The sequence below is a fragment of the Chaetodon auriga genome, chromosome 9 (assembly GCF_051107435.1).
Source record: "Chaetodon auriga isolate fChaAug3 chromosome 9, fChaAug3.hap1, whole genome shotgun sequence".
In the NCBI taxonomy this organism is placed as follows: domain Eukaryota; kingdom Metazoa; phylum Chordata; class Actinopteri; order Chaetodontiformes; family Chaetodontidae; genus Chaetodon; species Chaetodon auriga.
In genome coordinates, this window is record NC_135082.1 from 20,903,646 (window position 1) to 20,923,369 (window position 19,724).

Below are 19,724 nucleotides of genomic sequence, written 5' to 3' on the forward strand. Positions count from 1 at the left end.
TAATTGTGTTCACTGCTTCATTGTAGCACAATGTGAAAAGGAGCTTCCTTTTGTTTGTCAGGGGGCTCAAACAAACAGTTGGCTGTTTTGTTCCTGCAAATGTATTCAAGGCGCTCGGCACAGACAGTTGACACATGCCAGGAAAACAGTGCTGATGAAGTAGTTGTTGGATTGATGGTGGAATAACAAATGGGAGCACAGCAAAGGCAGTTAAATGAGTTTAAAATCAGGGCGTTTGTTGGCTTCATGGGAAGTAACAGACGAAAATCATGTGACATCTAAAGGAGGTGAAAACTGCTCATGTTTGTCCAATCGTAACTTTGTTATCCCAGTTTCTGTCAGTGGATGATATGAATCTGGTGAGCACACATCTATCAAGCCTGACCTCAAGCCATGCTGAAGATGAGCCTCTACTGCCATCTGTTGGACAAATGTAACACTCAGCGCTTCACAGTCTGTTCCCTCGCCTCAGTAAAGGATGGTGCTGATGCCATGAGATGACATTTGAGCAGATGTTGTTACCTCCGGTATCAATGACAGGTGGTGCTTTGAATTGTTTTACCTTGACAGTTAAGTATAATGAAAAATGTTCACTCAGATCGTTTTTAAGGTCTTTATTTGTTTAACAGTTTGATTTAACACCAACACTTCAATGCACACAACCAATTACCTTTACTAGCAACATTAGTATGTTAAGTGTGTCTGGAACATCAACATGAGGAGACACTTCGCTCTGCATGTTTTCATCTATGAGAAACAGGGATGGGAAGATTTTATTGATATCAATGACCTTATTGATTCTTATCGATCCAGTTCTCTATAGATTCCCTTACTGATTCCTGATCAGTTTTCTGTGTGGAAAGAAGTCGGCCTACACAGGTTTTTATCATCAGTGCAACTATTTTATTGTCTGAGTCTGAACACAGTGAAGAAACACAGTTGAAAAAAATCTACTAAGCCTTTGCGGTGCTCATGTTATTATAACATAGAATGTTTATCTTCGGTAACGGACATGCTGCTTGGTTTGGAGGCAGAAGCACTCGCACGTGGGGTCAGATACATGGTACTCCAGGACGTTAAGCCCATGTTGTGTTGAAATATGTTTCAGCATGTTGCTCCTGTTTCCACCCTCACTTAAAATGATCAGTTCACAGGCGTGACAGCACATATTTCTTCATGAAATGAAGCCACGCTTTGGACAGTTTCTTCCTCTCCACCAGGACGCCTTCATGTTGCAGGTTTCCAGCAGCGTAGACTCATGAGTTAGAAAACATCGATAAAAGGAACTGATAAGCTCGGAGGCACAAGATCCTGGTGGACCAGACAATTTGAAACTGGATCTTGATTCCCATCCATAGTGAGAAATGACTTCTCCCTCAGTTAAATGATTTGTTATGGTGGTATGACCCTGAAATCAGCACACACATACCCCCCACCCCCACATCACACTTTAAGCCCAAGTAGGACACAAGCAGCTCTCTGTTAAGCAACATTACACCTAAATTAAATGAAATGATTAACATTTTCTTTTAAATATAAAAAAAATGTCTCTGACATTAACTTGTGCACCTGTCAGTGAACAGCTTAAGACAGATGTGTGTGTGTTTCCGTGAAAGAAGCAGTAAAACAGCAGACACTCAGTACAATAAAGATGTGGGAATGCTACATATTAAAGTCAGCTACACTGATGCTAAATGTGTGGTGAACGATGAGAAAGCAAATGAGGGATGTAACTGGTCGTTCCAGTCGCCCGCAGAGCGCTTGTATTGAAATCTTGCGGCCCAAATGCATTTCGTTTAGTTAGTAACACAATCATTCAGTTCGAGTCTGTTTCCCTTCCAAGCGGAGAAAATGAATGTTTTCACAAGGTTGCTGTGTTGGTCTACATGTGCTGGGCGTCCATGATGTCCAGATACTTGGCGTCGATTATTCTGGGAAGCAGGCTGGTCCTGAGATGAAACACAGACAGACACCAGATGACCGTGTGCAGTAACACAGAGACACTCCTTCAGACAAACATCAACTGTGACGGTTTTTGAGCTGCATTAGAAAAGTCTTTCAAACCTCACGCCCCCCGTTTGAAAAGCTTTGCGTTAAAAATTTGCAGTCTGCAAGCCCAAGCTGAGATAAACCCGATGGTATCACCGAGGTTATTCTCTCAGACTTCAGAAAGCTCCTTCCAGAGCCACAGAGGACCTGATCCAGTGTGACGAGTGAACCGATCTTCATGTGTAAAATCAGTGGAGTTTCCATTTGAAAAGAGCTCAGCATGAGTCTAATCTTAGATAATGTCAACTCTGCGCAGACATGGTAGCGCTACGTCGGTTCTCATGGTCCCACTCTGCCCCCTGTTGGCGTGGGTCAACTTACCTGACAGGGACCAGCAGGATCATCAGAAGGGGGAAGACCATCTTCATGTAGGGCAGAGGATACATCCCGAACGCACACAGGATGATCAGCTGGATAATCTGCAGCCCCGTGAAGTAGTGGACCTTCCTCTGAGGCACACGGTGAATGTAGTGGGTGGGAGGATAGGAGGTCTGGACAGAGAAGTGTGACGTGGTTAAAATGCTGTTTTAAGTGATGTTTGCTTCATATTAATAGAACATGTAGAAGAAGAGAATCACTCAGCAAATAATATAACAAAACAGATCAAAGTAAAGCTAAAATAATGAATCAAGGTAACATAACAGATAAACAAAGTAAATCAACTAAAGCCAATTACAGTTACAGCAAAAATATATTTCTTGCGGCATAAATGAAAAATTCTGTGAAAAAACTCTGCTATAACATAATAAATTGGTTAGTTGTGTTTCAGTTATAACAGCAGAGGAATCTATCGTGTGATAAGAAGAAACTCTGTTCACCAAACTTTTTCAAACCTCTGCCACTGGGTGTCATTTGGGGCTGCCAGCATGTGAAGTTTTAATGGACAAACAGGAAAGACAAAGAGGTACAAACAACTATAGCAAACAGGCCGACCAATCAAACCACGGTGTCCTGCCTGCTCACCTGTTCCTTCAGCAGCAGGGCCATGCGGTCCACCATCTGGTTCCCATCAAGCGAAGTGGCTGCGATGTAGAGGAAGAGGCCGTAGAGGACGGGCTTGGGGATCCACTGCAGTGGAATTGGCAGCATGAACGCAGACAGGCCGATCAGGATGTTGGCCGCCAGCGAGGTCAGACGCGTCTCCTTCACACTGACAATACTGTTAGACACAAAGGCAGAGAAGAGCACTTTAAACACACCTTTTCTGACCGGACAACATGCGAAACACTTTTATTCTTAATCCATGGCTACCGTAGAGTGATGGTTGGCTTGTGACCCTCTAACATAAAGCAGCAGCTATTTCTTACACCTGATTACAGGTTATGACCTTAATGTGGACCTGACTGTCAACCAAAGATTGATTTTTCCATCATAGGTTGTTTAATTTGAAACACATGTTGAGGCCTTAAACAGGTGAAAATATCTGGTATTTCACAAAACAAACGTTAGAAATAAGTCAGAGAAATGTCTGTTTACTCCACTGTTTGATTGATATGATCAGTATTAGAACCTGCAAACAGGCCTGAAGTTTTCAGTCTGTCACAGGCCGGATGTCTTTCAGTGCGCTGCCTGGCTTCTGTCCTTGTTTTAACTTTACTCACGTCGTGTAGAGGTGTCCGTTCTCTACGTGCTGTTCCACTTTGGCCAGCTGACGGGCGTGCAGGGAGGAATGTGGGAAGGCAGCGTGCATCCATGGCAGCCCCAGACAGGACATGAGGATGTTGATGAAGCCAGTCAGCATTAAGTCCCAGTGGAATGCTGTGCCTTTTAGCAACCTGTTACAGGCGTTCACACACACACACACACACACACGTCGATGAAAGACTGCGGCGGTGTTTCTGTTCATTTCATGAGCTGCTTCTCGACGCGTTTGTCGATAAAAACAAAGGCACAATACGACCTCTTTGTACGACAAATGAGAAATGCCGTGGAGGAATTGCTCAGTCTTACTTGTGCTCTGGTACGTGCGTGAGTGAGATGACGATGTTCTGATCGATGAAGATGAGCAGCGCGAGGAGGAAACCCAGCCCGACCGCGCTCAGTGTGTTCATTCCTGACAGCTTTTCGAATGGAGGGAAGTTGAAGACGGGGCCGTCGTGGATGCTGAACACAGGAACTAATGGGAACATGAGATTTATAGAAAATAGCCAATTAAATATGAACACAGCAGGGTGAAAAATGACACCATTACATAATAAAAGAAATGCCTGAACAGTGAACTTTACTGCTGCTCAGGTTTGTTTTATAAGCAACATTCAAGTGTCTTTGACCCACATTGATTCAGAACCCACACTGTGTTGAAAGCTCGCTAGAAGCAAATATTTTTCTTTTCCTCCCCTCCAACAGAAGATTTATGAACAGTGAAAGGCGTTCTGTGCCAAGGTTGTGACTTTAAGTCTCAAAGGTACTCTTCTATCACTTCTTTTATTTGAGAGATCTGTACTCACGCTGTATGTCAAGGAAAAGGTAGGAGCCAATGAAGGAGAATATCACCACAGAGATCGGCAAAGCGCAGTCAGACACCACCTCTCTGATTTTGCCATTCAGATACGGGCTGCAGGGGAAAGAAGCGACACATGCTTCAACATCGTGCAACCCTGGTGTAATACGTTCAACAGGTTTTACTACTGTGTTTACAGTCGTCACTCCTTTAGCTTGAAAAATAATCCGTGTCAAGTACTGAGAGTTTTCCACTCAGGGGAAAGAGCGGCGGCGTCCCGGGAGTCAGATGTGGAAATACGCAGTCACATTTATCTGCCTCGTGTATTACACTATTATACCTGAAGGGCGAGAATCATTGATGATGATTTATAGCCTTGTGCTCCACTCCTGGGATGTAAGTTTTCCCTCTTTCACAGAGCCGCCTGACTTCATACATACATGTGAAGCAATGTGCAGCAACTACATGCAGAGGTGGAAAGTCACTGCTTACATTTACATACATTACATGCTTGAGTGCAGATTTGAGGTATTTAACGTTTCCATTTAATGCTGCATCACCTCACTGGTCTGCATTTAATTCATGTTTAAACTCTGGTGGGAAACATGTTCACATCATTTATTTAAGCGAAAGCAATGATGCAACAAAGCAAATTATGCTCCTGTACATGCAGACTTATATTTATGGATATTATAGGATTGGATTACTGTTGCTACAACATGTGAATAATGTTTGGGGTAGTAGCTGTTGAGGTGGAGCCTATTCTGGAGATTTTACACACTGCTGGGTGGTTTAATTCACTGTATTAGAATGCATCATATTTTATAAACTCACAGCAGGATTTTACATTTCAATCTGCAAAGTAACTACAGCTTTCAAATTCATGTTGAGGAGTAAAAAGTACAAATTCTCCTCCTAAATGTAGAGAAGTACAAATGTGAAGTAGCAGGAAATTAAAATACAACATTAAAATGCTGCTTACATGTTAATGGATAAGCAGTAATATACATTCACTCATGAGTATTTTTATTTTAGACAGTAAATTTTCCCGTTTTATTTTCCCTCAGTAGCTTTAAAGTCAGACAAATCATCTGAAGCATTTCTGTTCTGTTTGTTCCAGCTCTTTGTTGAAACCAGCTGCTTCAAATGGGAATATTCTAGTTGTTATTATTTCATACACATTTCCCCAAACTTCAGGCCGACATTTTCAAATGTGGGTCTGAATTGTGTTCGGCTGCACAGCATGAGTTGGTAATGACTAAGCAGGTCACCTGTTGCTGGTAATACTGATAACATGACACGTGTTATTGTAGCGTGCACTTCAAAGGGCTCTGCTACTACATGCTGAATATATTTGTATACGCCGATAATAAGATGATAAGATTTTGAGTTTAGACGGTCCAGTCAGTGGACGTACCTCCTCTTGATGAGGTAGAGGGTGTAACCCAGCCACAGAGTCCCCAGCATGAGCAGCAGACAGAGGACGGGCCTTTCTCTCGTGCACACCACCAGAGACTCCGGCAGGAAGATCGGCGCATGTCCTTCTGCATGTCCCATCGGTGGCACTGTCCCATTGTGGCCCGTGAGCGTGTTCCCCGTCTGGTTCTTCGCCTTCTCCAGGATCTCATTAATCTGCTGCAGCACCAGCGTGCTGTTCGTGGTGGCCAGCGTGGGCCCGTAGTAGAAGTGCTCAAAAACTAGGAAGTGTGGGCGACAGAAGAAAGAAACAAGGGATGAAAGTGGTGACAAACTTATAGAAACCTTGAATTTTTCAAGTTATTAGGACATGTTTTGTTGTTATTACAAGGTACTAATATGTTCTGTTATTACAGGATAGTTTTCGTGTTGTACCAACCAATGTTCTGTAACTGTAATCACATGTTGGTTTGTTGTGATAATAAGAATGTTGTGTTAAAACAAGGAGATAAAGAGGATATAGCCCACATCGACTTGAATGACTGGTTTAAATTTGATGCCTGAGACACAGCCAAAGTACCGTCCATCACTGTGTCTGTACTGCTGGATCTGTGCAGGGATGCAGAGGCGGCTGCAGCCTGTTCCAGGGCGACAGGATGGATACACCCTGAACCGATCGACAGTCTTTCACATGGCCGACGCAGACAGACAGACAATCATTCTCATGCACACGTCTACAGATAACTTACAGAGGGGTTACTACACCTACACCGAAAAGGTTGGGATGCTGTGTAAAACCTCAATAAAACAGGAAACTCTCTAATCCTTTTTAACATAAACTCAATTGAAAACAGTACAAAGACAATATATTTAATGTTCGACCTCATCAGCTTCATTAATTTTTGTCAATATATGCTTATTCTAATTAATAATTATTAATATAAGAGCTAATATATTAAAACACTTAGTACATTTTTTTGTCACGGCAGCAATATGCATCTGTAAAAATTAGAAGACTTTAGATGACTGTATTTCTTCTTGTTCTTGACACATTTAATGAATTATGTTGTGTCCTCAAAACACCCATTCTGGATCTCAGTAGAATAAATACATTGTATGTCCATTTCACACTACATTGAGCATCTTCATATACAGTATATTTTACCATCTTATTGATATAATTCTGGTTTTTATGTTCTCATTCTCGCTATATTTCCAGGCAGTCAAGCAGTGCACTGTATACACGCATTGCTTAGTTTGGTGTTGTGTAGGAGGATATTACAACAGACTGAGGCGTAAAGTGGAGAGAAAAAAGCTCTAAAGGAATCATAATACAGTAAACTCGTCCATTTATTTCTTGTCATGTGGCAAAAAACTTGAGAAAAAGATATAAACAGACACATGTGAAAGACTCATTATGGCTTGTCTGTTTTTCCACCACGCACAGGGGCCCTGCTTTATTTCATGCTTGCGTTTCCCCTAAAGACTCCATGATGGATATGTATATTTGATGGGCTACATTACCTTTAACAAACAATAGGCGGGACGTTCACATATTCCGCTGCAGTGTTGACAGATTGCTGTGCTGCAGAAGCATTCAGAACACGCTCAGTGTCATCTGACCTTGGCTCGACTTACTTTTGACAGTGCCTTTCACTGCGTCTCCGACAAATGCTATAGAGATGAACAATGCAATGACTTCTTCTGTTGAGCTGGGAGATAATGGAAAGAGGGGGGAAAAAGCACGACGTGATCATTCATGTTTTATCAAAACTGTGGTTTTTTTACAGCAGCACAGGCAAAACAGTCCATTCAAGGCTAAATGATGGCTCAGATAGGGAGAGCGTACGTTAAACAAAATTAAGAATTATGGCTGAAAACGGGAAGTCATAACAGATGCGTCCTCTCTTATCTTTGACCTCATGGCCACACAGTTAGTCACACATATTACAAGTATGAGGCTTCTGTCTGTGATATTTCAGAGTAACAAATGTTGTCTGAGAGTTGTGTGGTGTATTCACCGTTTGAAGAGTTTCATCAGCAGGCTGACATTGAATAAGCCTCCAAGGATGAGGAACAGACTGTTCCATAAACCGATGCAGGCGTAGAAGGCGTCGAAGTCGAGGTCGTAGTCGTCGCAGATTCCCCTGATGACTGAGAAACATACATAGAGACACACACAGGCAGAAACACATAGATTTAAATGCATTAGAATTAATAACATTTTCAGTGCAACTCTTTCTTTGCTGTTTAACTGCTCATCATATTGTTAAATATTATCCTGCTGGGCAGATCTTAAAGATTGGGCACCGGTTTATAGATTTGTTTCACTTTGTTATTTCTGCTGTAATCATGTGACAAAACCTTGAAGCTGCACTAACCAATTTGGCCACTAGGGTGCAGAAAAACTCCAAAACAAACTTGTCTGTTTGTTTTATTAATAGTTACCAATGTTAACTGAACTACATCGCAAACCATTTCCACTATTTTCAGCATCAAACTGCTCTATTTAGCTACTTGATGATGACATAGGTGGTTTGTAGATAGCTGGCGGTGTTCACATTGGTAGGATCGGCTGGACTATACACAGATATTTGATTAAGTTTTCATGAGAGTCTGAAAGTCAACCCGGGAGCCAACTTGACTACTAACGTGTTTGTTTGAAGCCGGTATCAAGCTTGAATTGCAGGGCATTTTCTGCATGATAATTTTTTTTTCTGTTCCTGCCTGCAGTTGATTAATTCCCCTGTAAAAAGAAAAAGGAAAAAAAAAAAACACACCGCTTATGAAGATGGCCAGCGGCGCAGTGGTCAGTGGAATGACGAGTGGCGAGCCAGCAAACAAAGCATAGATCACTCCTCCGATGCTCTGGCCAACAATGGTCTTCTGAACATCTGTCAAAAACAAACAGAAAAACTCCAGTACTTCTGCATGCTTCACATTAAATAGTTTATAGTGATATAATAGGATGTTGCAGACCATTACAATAAAAAGAGGAGTCCTTACCGATCTCCCCTCTCGTGCTTTCATCATTCAATGAGCCAAAGGCAATAGCAGGCAGCAGAATGGCAATGTAGAGAAAAATAGCGGTGGTGGTGTACTTCAGCAGGCAGCGGTCCTTCCCAGTTATACCTTAATGGATTATTAAAGGGTTATTAAAGGTAAAACAACCAGGAGGGTCAAAGCGGACAAAAACCTGGAGTTATCTTTAAAGAGTAAAACCTTTAAAAAAAGAAATTTGTTGAGTTTCTTGCTATAACAAATCAGCTAAATGTGCCCACTTAGGAAGCAGTGCAACAAGAAAATGTAAATACCATCCGTGAAGTCTGAGGGGTAGAGGGGGAGTCTGCGACGGAGGTCATTATAAACCCCTTTACCGGCTTTAAAGAAATCTTTGCACTGTGAAGAAAAAGAAGAGTTTAGTTAGAGCCAGCAGGCGCTTCAGTCTGTGTGAAGGACAATGTTATTCACATCCCGAATGGAGTGTTGTGGCTAGTTGGAGAGCACATAATGGGACCATACAATGAACCGGTCTTATTTTCTCTGTGAAATGTACATGAATATGTTCAGGGCCGATCGTGATGAGCACAGGAGCAGGAGCATCACATGCAATAAGAAACTGCTGGGACAACGAGGTGATTGTTAGACCTTGTTCCACCTGTAATCACAGACCCAACGTAACAACAGACGAGGCAACAGCTTGCACTGTACAAGATTTAATCAGGGTAACAATATTGGATCCGACGTGTGCAGTTGGCGTTTGAGAGTGCTCTGCACCTCAACTGGTCAATTACACAAAGGCTCCGTGATACATTCAGGTCCTGGTTTTCAAACATCACTCAAAATTGTTAGTCTGATTAGTCTGAAGGCTCATCAGATGCCAACACACTGCACATTTGTTTGCATCTTGTGTAGTCAGTCAAGATGTAAACAGGAGAAATACACCAAGTTTAATCTAGGTGGAGGAGCATGTATTTGTTCAGCCATCGAGTGTCGACGGGGCATCAGTTTTCTTGCCGTGCTGACGCAGTGGTCCCGTCAAAGTGATTGCTTGGAACCCCACCGCAGTGCTAATGGTGGTCTGAACCAAGTGTGAGTGTAAGTGGTCACCCACTGGTCTGTGGACCACCGTTTTGAAGCCTTGAGTTTGGGATTATGGCCATCACCTTGAGTTTTTGGAGCCAGAAGTGACCATATTTGGACAAGAGGGTGGAGCTGGGGAGGATACACGCTGCTATGCCTCCACCTTTATGGAGCCTGAGTAGGTGCCATAAAGTCATTTGTTAACTATAAACTGAGACAATAAGTCACATTTTTTTGCAGCCAGTGGAATCGCCCCCTGCTGCCCACTGGGAAGAATGCAGGTTTAAGGTTTGTCTGCATTGGCTTCACTTTTCAGACCCAGAAGTTACATCCACTTATTCCACTTTCTGTGGTCTGAACATGACTTTACGTCAAAAGTTCCTCTGACTGTAACTTTTGCGAGTGAGAGAAGATGGGAAATATTTCATAAGCAGACAAAATTCATTTATTTTCATATATTTGCTGGCTGCATAATGGCTCTTTTGAAACCAGCACAATAATAATATTCAGCGAAGAGACACTTGAGGAACAACATCCATTATAAAATCAAAGATACGGGCGTACCTGAGTGCCCATCTATGCTTCCTTTTGTGTTACACAATATGTTGAAAGGTTAGGTTGGCAGCAACAAACCTGCATTTGCATGCTTTTTTGAAACCTTCGAGACATCAGGTGTAGCCACAACCTGTTGTTAACTTTGGTCTTTTACAACCCAAATACACGCTTCCTCTCCAGGCAATATTTGGGTGTTCCCTCGTGTCCAACCTCCTGCCGAGCGCACACATTTCCTCTTAATTTAAACACTGGACATAATGAAGTACTTTATCATTACATGGAGCAGCACACATTCTGCTGCCAGAACCATGGTAGACTTGGCAGCTTTTTCAGCCTGTTGCCCAGCTGCCTCTCATTCCTCGAGCCCGGCTGATAGAGTGTGGAAACAGGATAATCAGATAATCTGGCTCAACTGCTTTTCTTTACTGCATCACATCTTTATGTGCCTGGATGGAGTGGGAAAACACGAGGGGGGTCTCCACATGTGGAGCGCTCACAGTGAGTAGAGAATATAAATGTTGGTTTTACAAGTAACAACTCCTTATTAGCTAGAGTTATGTTTCCTTATTTTATGTTAGCTTTCAAGGTTCACACTTTCTAGCTTTACCATTTTTTCTGTAGCTTTACACTCAGCCCATGTTAGCCACTTCAATGTCTCCTGCTCTGTTTGCAGCAGAAAGCCAATACGTCACTATTTGCTTTCCCACCTCAAGTGGTTTTCCTTTACGTGGATCTGAGTCCTCCACTTCCTCTACGAGTGTGTTCTCATTGACTATGGAGAGCAGCTGGCGCTGGAGGACCAGCTCCTGCTTGAACTCGTCCTGGGTCTTGGCCTCCAGAAGCTTCTGCCTGAAGGAAATGTCAGAGAACATCGTGGCAAATGTTCGACCGAGTTCAATCGCCGTCTTGGTGCTTTTCTGAAAAGGATGATGAGGAAAGTTAAAGATCTGTTCTGTCAATGTGTTCTTCAACTGATGGCATGTTTTTAACCCACATTCTGTCACGTTATGTCAGACTTTATAGATTCTTATATGACTGTCGATCGTTCAGAAATGCTGGCTGGGGGCTTCAAGGTCTCACAGAGAGACCTTCTTGTAACAGAAAGGTTGAGGATGAAGGTGAAAGGTCAACAGTCAGATCCAAACCTCAAACCAGAACTATGCTGCCTCAGAATGCACCTGATTAGGCCTGCAAATACTGATTATTTTAGTATTGATTAATCTCCATGTTATTTTCTCAATTGATCTTGTGGTCGATAAAATGTCAGAAAATACTGACAATGCTCTTCAAATGGTTTGAGCCATCATCTTTTTATTTTTATGGAAGGAAAATCAGCAAATATTCACATTTAGGAAGCTAAAAGCAGAGATTTCTTTTAGCAGTTTCCCCTAAAAAAAAGGTTACTGATCATTTTTCTGCTGATCATCGTTTCGGCTCAACACCTGAGTCAAGTAAGCCACCACAGAGAGTGGAAAAGAACTGAGACCTGGACCTTACGGTTCTCGGCGGGGCCAGGATGAGGATGACGTAGCGAGCCTCGCAGCAGTTCTCTCCCCAGTTCTGTGGCCGCTCCAGGCGGGCGACGCAGACATGACGCCTCTGCAGGCTCTTCACATTGGAGCTGAATTGACAGAAAAATAATTGATTTTGAATCACTGGTGTATAAATGATTGATTGTGTGGCATTCTGTATTGGCAGGTGTAAATTAGAGCCCCCCTACCGAAGCCAAAACAAGATTACTTTTCCAATGATAAGATTTTTTGCATGCTGTCAAATGAAATGGAGATTTCACCTACTGAGGTGGAGACTGGACAAATGAGTCAAAATAACACCTTTTCATGTACATATTATTGTGGATAAACTCACAGAATACAAAGCCAGGACTGCTGGTAATGAATACCGGTGGAAGTAGCAGTCACACCTTGAATGGTCTGTGACAGTAGGTGAACTGTGGGCGCAGAGGACATTACAATGAACAGCAGGAAAAAAGCTTTAATGCTGACAGGACAAGCAGCCTCTGAAGCAAACGCTTCAGCTCAAAGTGCTCCTTCTAATCTGTTTTGCTCACCACTGAACTCCTTCCCTCCTGCGTCTGTGAACAGTGAGTCCATGACCTCGTCCACATCGCAGCTCCCGTGGCCGTCCTCCGCCACATGCGCCAACATTCGCCTCAGGACCTCGTCCAGAGTGGCCGCTTTCTCGTCCAAAAGGATGCTTGCCTGGGCGAGGAAGCTGTCCAGGTCTCTGTGGGCGCGCACTTCCTCCTGGAAGTTCATCGGCTTCACATACTACATGAGCCGGGAACAGGAGACATTTGATTGACAGTGTAATAATGTCACAGTGCAAATGAGATGTTAAAGGTTCTGATTTGTGCTAAATGTTTTTCACCCAGCAGCAAGTAAATCCACACTTTTCCTCCCAGATCACTGCTTACGCTTTCAGATTTAACACAGTTCTCAGTTTAAAACATCAAGCGTGAGCTGGGTAGAAATTTGAGGATTTAAGCTTTGAAATGGAACAGTTGGCAAAATAATCTTTTCTGGGTTGTATATTCAGACGTAGAAATGTAAAAGAAACAGTGAAACACAGCTTTTCTGTAGTAATTATTATGACATAACACACAGAGGAGGACTGGGAAAGCAAATCTTACTTTTCTTGTCGTGTTTAAAAGCCCAAAACCAGGACAGTCAGGATCTGCAAAGAAAAGGCACAAGGAATTCCTACTTAAAACAGGTTTATACCCACTGTTCCAACCCCTTCCCTTTGCTCTAATCTCCACTGCAAATCGTCCTTTAATATTTATACAGTTATTCTTGGAAATAACAGAAGTATAGAAGTCATTCTCTCCAGTATTAATAGTTAATAGGGAGCACTAGCTGCCAATCCATGTCCATGAACTCTGCCTCTGCTTTTATGACTCAGGGAAGCAGAGCTGGCACACATGATTTCCTAACTGCAGAGGCTGCAAAATATTCTCAGACAATGAAGATCACATCCCAAACAACCTAAGAGCACTGCTATGAGCATCTATTCCCTCTGATTTATCCCCACCACTGACCAAACACGCTAAGGTAAAACACACACACCTGAAACACTGATCTGGATCTGGTTGTCGTAGATGTGCTCCTTGTGAGTGACAGGTGAATCTTGCCCACAGTCCTCCTGTTCCCCATCCTGCAGCTCTGTGGATTAAACATTAAGTACAGTCCTGTAATTCAGCTGAGGACTTTCCATGTCAGAGCTACTTTCTGCTGCGGCACTTTGTTAAAAATCACTTTACCATTGAGTGGATCTCATAAAATAAGCAGTAACAATAAAGATCATTTCACAGATCAACCCAACAGTGAGTTAAACCTCGTCTTTGTATCAAGGTTAAGATGCTATTCCAGCCACATTAACAGTGTCTCCAGTAAGGGACAATTTATTTTTGCCTCCCACCACTCTGCCATCTGTTGACAAGCACACAGCAAGAGGGAGAAAGAGAGACCCAATAAAAAAATCCCCCTTAAACCAGACATGCAGCAATATAACAATAGCAGCCTCTCGTAAATTCCTTAACTGTATAGAAGATAAATATGGCATCTCGATTGCGAGTTTTATGAGGGGAGAAAGACTCAGCCGCAGAATTAGAGAATTAACCTTAACCCTTCATGAGCAAAGCTTTGAGCTATGATTATTCCCTCTTCCCATCATTGACTCAGAGATCATCTGCCTCCTTATTTGCCCATTAATTAACCTCACAACGCACCAGCGAAGGGACTGGCTGTGCTCACCAGCATGTGAAATGGGTCATCTGTGAGCAGCGAGAGGCGTTGGCATTAGCATGAAAAACTGTTGCAACACATTTGCATGTGAAGAAATTGCCGTATTCTGCCTCAAATCCTGAAGGAAGAAAATCTGAATAATGTTTTCTGGGCTTGCAAAGCAGATCGCAAAGTACATGAAAGAGCAGGGTCCTTGCTGAGAGAAGAAATAAAAGTAAATATAATATGTATCACTGCAGCTACGCACCCATCTCTTGGAAAACATATCCATTCTTGGAGTTCCTGCCGGATGGAGCGTCTGCAGGGGAAAAGACAAATGTGATATTTACACAATTTCATGCTCACTTGTTATTATGCAGTATTTTATGTTAAAAGGTTTTACTATTGTTTGTATTGGCCTAAATTTTTCAACCACATTATGGAAAAGTTGGACTCATGGGGTATAACAAGAGTATTGACAATAAAGATTTTTGACTTTAAAGCAGAGTTAAGCATCAGAACAGGCTGTAAAGACATTAACACCTTATATTATATTAACTTTGTCAGTCAGCTGTTTGGTGTCTGACAGGTAGTTTACATTAGAGACCAAAAGAACGTACATTTCTTAATGTACATGAGTAATGCATGTAAGTAATGTATGTATATTAAGTCACATCATGATCTTTTCCTGTCAGCAAGCTTTATTTTGAAAGTCTTACTGGATGTTGGATATTCATATCACTAACTTGACCGTGGAGCCTCTGCACATCAAAAAATGATGCTTAAAGGTACCCAGAGCCTAAAAAATGTGACAAGTTGGGAGTGGGAGCAGGCTGGTAAAACCAGAACAATTAGCTGAAAGATGCTAAAAGCTTCATCACTACATCTCTAATTAAATTAAAGTTTACTTTACTGCTGAACCGACACTGAACTGAACTTCCTGTGACACCAGCTCTGCAGTCACCATTGAAGGCACTGAGGTCAAGTCAGATTTGGGGTTAATGCATGTTCGACAGCTAAAATCATAAATAATACTTGAGGTAAATGGAATACATAAAATAAAGTATTCTATATTTTCCCACTGCATTTTTTCATTGGAGTTTGAAGAAAGCTTTAACAGCATTCAGACAACTTACTATTAATGCTATATGTCAGATTTCTTCATGAGCACAATTTGTATACATTTTTTTTTTATATTTGAATGTTACACAACTATATATTTTATAAGTTAATGGAAACAGAGATGGGGACACAGTGCAACACAAGGCCCACTGCAGTTCATGATCAGTGTCTTAAGTATTAAAGCTTGAATGAAAGCACAATAACACCGTCACTGCAGACCTCATATGTTTTCATGTTGTTTGACTCGTGACCAGTATGTGGCGATAAGACTGTGTGAAACTGGACTCCATGTTGACTGATCCTGCTGTGTTTGCCCTATGCAACAGTAGCTCTCGCGTCATAAGCGACAAAAACAGTCTGCATTCACCAGCAGGTTTCTACCCAGCAGAAAAATGTCCACCTTTAAGCTGCTCCCATTGCACACAGAGGCAGATTGTGCAGACAGAAATTAAAATTCGATAGGAAAAAAGCTAATTATCCATAACATCTGAGCTTGTTGAGTCATTATTGCCAGCGTGACACACAGCCGGTCAGACCTTGAAGGCCTTTAAAGTAACGTGAAACATTATATGACATGAAATTACAGAGATGAAAAGTGGATGTCAGTTATGGGGGTGTTGAAGAGGACAGTGAAAAATGAAACATGCTGAGACGCTGAAAAGAGACCCCTTCTCTCTCAGTTACAACAAAAATCTGATGCCAGCTGTGTCTGGTGTTTGTATAGGCGGTCATGTATCTGTGCGACGCTGCTGCAGCTGTATAGATGAGCTTTTCCTTGCCTGAGGCGAAGATTGGCTCCAGGGGCTGCAGAGCAAGGCTGTATCTCAAAGCAGATTAGACAGAACATTCCCATGCCTCCTCCACTTCACAGGAGTCTGCAGAGACAACAGGGGGCCTCACAGCTTATGCAAAGATCTGTTTGTGCCGGAGCAGGCGTGCAGAGGACGATTTAGCCCGCCCGGCTGAGACCTTTACAGTCTTGTCTCATGACGATAAAGGTCAGGTTTGTCGGAAATACTCTTGATTATATCTTATCAGCAGCGGCATCAACAGTAGAGAATAAGAGAACATGATTTTTTATTGCTTCTAACTGTGAAATTGGTGTGAGGACATAAATGTCATTTGTTGCTTCCATCGCTGTTCGTTCAGTGCAGACTTCTGCAATAAAAGTGATCTTTCTCAAAGTTTTTCTGTTGCGTGTTTACATTATTTCTGCAGGCCTGTGCGTTACGAGGGATCCTGCCTGTTGGTTTCCTGTTGGCAGGCAGGCCGACTTCCTCACACTTACAGAGACGGTGACAGTGACAGAAGGGTGAGCCAAGCCTCGAGTTTCCTCCACGAGGGGTTCAGCACCTTTGACACTGATGCTGTTCCTTAAAATAGCTGCTTTCCGAACTACTGCAAAACAGGTTTTACTGATTTTTTGTGATGCATTTCCACTGCGGCCGAGTCCTAACCCTGTGTCCCGGTGTTAAGCGATATCTGCTGCATGATTTTAAGCATTTTTATGTCGAAATCCCTCTTTTTTTTTTTCTCATCCTGCAAAACATTAACATATTTTTGGTAACTGTAAATCTTAAATTGGGGGTAATATACATGAATTTATCCAGTCGAACATGATTTATGGTGACTAGCTAACCCCACCCACCATATGCAATATAATGAAACACAGGTGTGTGTTTGGATATTATTTAGCAAAATCTGAACTGTTTACCTTCTGTTTCCAAACAGCTGTACTTTCTCCATTTCTACCTCCTCCTCCCCTTCTTAATCTAAGGAGGTGGATGAAGGAGGTGTAAGTGGAGCTCCACAGATCTGCACTGCTCCATGTTTATGACCACATTACTGAAGATGAGTATGTCCTGACTGGTGTTTCACTGTAACTTAAAAACTGAATGTTTCCGAGATTGGACGTGAGCATCAGACACAATAAATGTTAATTATATCGCATGTACCAACTGCTATTTCATCCCATGTTTTCTCTCAAAACTTCTAAAGTTGTTTGCTATCTTGCAGAACTTCAACCTTGGTAAACTTTGGCTAATGCTGGTGACTCGATGTCTGTATTTCCTCCATCTCACTGGACAAAGCTAACTTAAAGCCTGAGGCATGTTCTCTTAATCCCTGTCGTCCTGCTGTCTGTGAGCAGAAGATGTCCTTGAGCAACAGGAAACAGAAGAATCCTTGTTGGGTCTCTGGAAACAAGCGCTCCGAGCTGCAGAAGTAAAGACTCTGTGCCGAACAGTACAAGGTCAAACCGTCACGACAGAGGCGATGCTTGTGAATGTCAGGTGTCTGCCTTTCAATTCTGTGCTTTGTCATAATATCCTGTGTTATATGTATAACTCTACAGCTCAAGCTTAATCAACATTATCAGCACTGAATTTGACCCCAGGGTTGGCGAGCATGTGTAGCACGAACAGTGTGTGCTCTGCACAATGTACACATTCACATATTGAAATGAAGCAAATAACAGGAAATAAGGACTACAGCTCATTCCACACCAACACCTCAAAGGCCGACGATAGAGACTACCTGCTGTTTGTTTATGCAGCACCGTGAATATGAGCACTGGAGCAGCAGTAATCATAGTCACACACATTGGGTTTGACTTTCCTTGTTCTGGACATTATTTGACACATTTCTGGTTCAAAGCATTCAGTTATTGGCGGATGTCATAAAACCTGCATCACGGTCGTAGCCAAGGCTGAAGATGGGAGCATCAAAGTCTGATATTTGAAAATAATTGCAGTGACTGATCTTTGACTGACAGATTATCTTCAACTTCAACCAGAGAGCTCATTAAATAAGAGAAGAAAGACTTGAAATTTGCCAGAACAGAATATTAGACATTTTTCTGCAAGATAATCTTCTTAATCCTCATCCTGAGAAAACTCAGACTTTTTAACCCCTTAATGGCACCAAACAGAAAACGCTCAGTGCTCAGTACACTGTAGGGCTAAAACTAAAGATCATTTTCTTTAGTGGTTATAATTTGGTCTAGAAAATATCATAAAATAGTTCATCAAACCACTAGTTTTGTCTGACCAACAGTCTAAAACCCAAACTATTCAGTTTGCTATGACATAAGATAAGGAAAAGCAGCAAATCATCACGTACGAGAACTTCGAACGATTAATCTATTAAGAAAAACGGTTTCCAGAATAAATGTTTCAGCTGTCGTGTGATGGATGTCACTGTTGTATTCCGCAAGTGGCATGACAAAACGACGAGAAGCGACTTCCCCGTTCAGTAAGACAACAGGAAGTTTAGCCCAATAAGTATAGTTAAAATCAATTTAATGTACTTTTGTGGAATGCTTGCCTTCCCTGCTGTGGTTCTATCAGTGTGTTGAAGCAGATGCTAAAAATTATCTGCAGGTCTGTTGTAAAAGCCATTTATGGTCATATTGTAAATATTGACCCATATCCTTTGCTTTCGATTCTCTGCTTCTCATGGCAATAAAAGCACCTTTCTCATACTCTGTGGTTTTAATATTAGGAGTATAAAGACATAAAACACCTGAAGGAGCTGACAAATGAGATAAAATAGAACTGGGAGAGCAAAGCCTGCAGTACATGTGCCATAGAAACTTTACACCACCCCCAAGATGCTACCAGCATACACACACACACACATGCACTGCAGAGAGGCTTTCTCCATGTGCTTGACTCAGTTGGCTCAGGTTGCACCATGAAAGACCTTCTCACCCCACTCCACCCCTGTAAAACTTACCAGATGGCACGAAATGGAGGACCTTTTTGGCTTCCATGTTCTTCAGGTTATTTAGGTGAGACGCTTTCCAGAGCTCAACCCATCATCATTCTCTCTGCTCCCCAACACCCTGCACTCACTCGTGATCTCTTTCATACACACACCCATACACACACATGCTGAGGTAAATCCACCTAACTGCACCTCCTCCAGCAGCACATGGGTTTGAGGGAGGAAGTGGGAGGGCAGGAAGAGACGGCCTGTGGGGGAGAGGCGTGTTTGTTTCTGCTGGGTCCTTGTGCTATGAACTGAAATACAAGTATCTTAAAATAAATAAATAAGTGAGTGGGGTTTGGTGTGTTGTTGCGGCTGCAGAGGGTTAAACTTTTGAGGTCATTTCCTGCCATTCGCAAACATTTAAAAACTCACTATCACATGTAATAAACCTTTTATTTAGGTCTTTTCAGCATATTTGAATTTTGGAGGGGATGTCCCCCCCCCCCCCAGTATGTTATGTTGTCAAGTTTGTACACACTTCTTTACTTCTGGCCTTTTCTATTTAAAGTGTCTTTTGAAACTTCATAGATTTGTTTGTGGATCCT

General features: G+C 42.2%; 1 protein-coding gene across 1 annotated transcript; it reads right to left on the reverse strand.

Moving 5' to 3' along the window:
* Positions 1-599: 599 nt before the first annotated feature.
* On the reverse strand, positions 600-19,349 carry LOC143325903 (solute carrier family 4 member 11-like). Its single transcript, XM_076739278.1, has 20 exons — positions 19,144-19,349; positions 14,555-14,605; positions 13,630-13,725; positions 13,194-13,237; positions 12,612-12,831; positions 12,410-12,491; positions 12,041-12,164; positions 11,251-11,460; positions 9,220-9,304; positions 8,912-9,037; positions 8,686-8,799; positions 7,927-8,059; positions 7,544-7,617; positions 5,907-6,186; positions 4,497-4,603; positions 4,000-4,165; positions 3,651-3,824; positions 3,013-3,208; positions 2,371-2,540; positions 600-1,949 (listed from the first exon to the last, which is right to left on the reverse strand). Exons 1-20 carry the CDS (start codon positions 19,178-19,180, stop codon positions 1,883-1,885), a joined length of 2,556 nt encoding a protein of 851 aa, XP_076595393.1. The 5' UTR covers positions 19,181-19,349; the 3' UTR covers positions 600-1,882.
* Positions 19,350-19,724: the final 375 nt, after the last annotated feature.

Bases quoted from the DNA above. Each gene is read 5' to 3' on its own strand.
- LOC143325903 (XM_076739278.1), bottom strand. From the start codon at position 19,180: ATGGAAGCCAAAAAGGTCCTCCATTTCGTGCCATCTG. The intron at 13,726-14,554 runs GTGCGTAGCTGC...TTTAATCCACAG, and splicing joins ATATGTTTTCCAAGAGATGG to AGCTGCAGGATGGGGAACAG. The intron at 6,187-7,543 runs GTAAGTCGAGCC...CACACTTCCTAG, and splicing joins AGTGAAAGGCACTGTCAAAA to TTTTTGAGCACTTCTACTAC.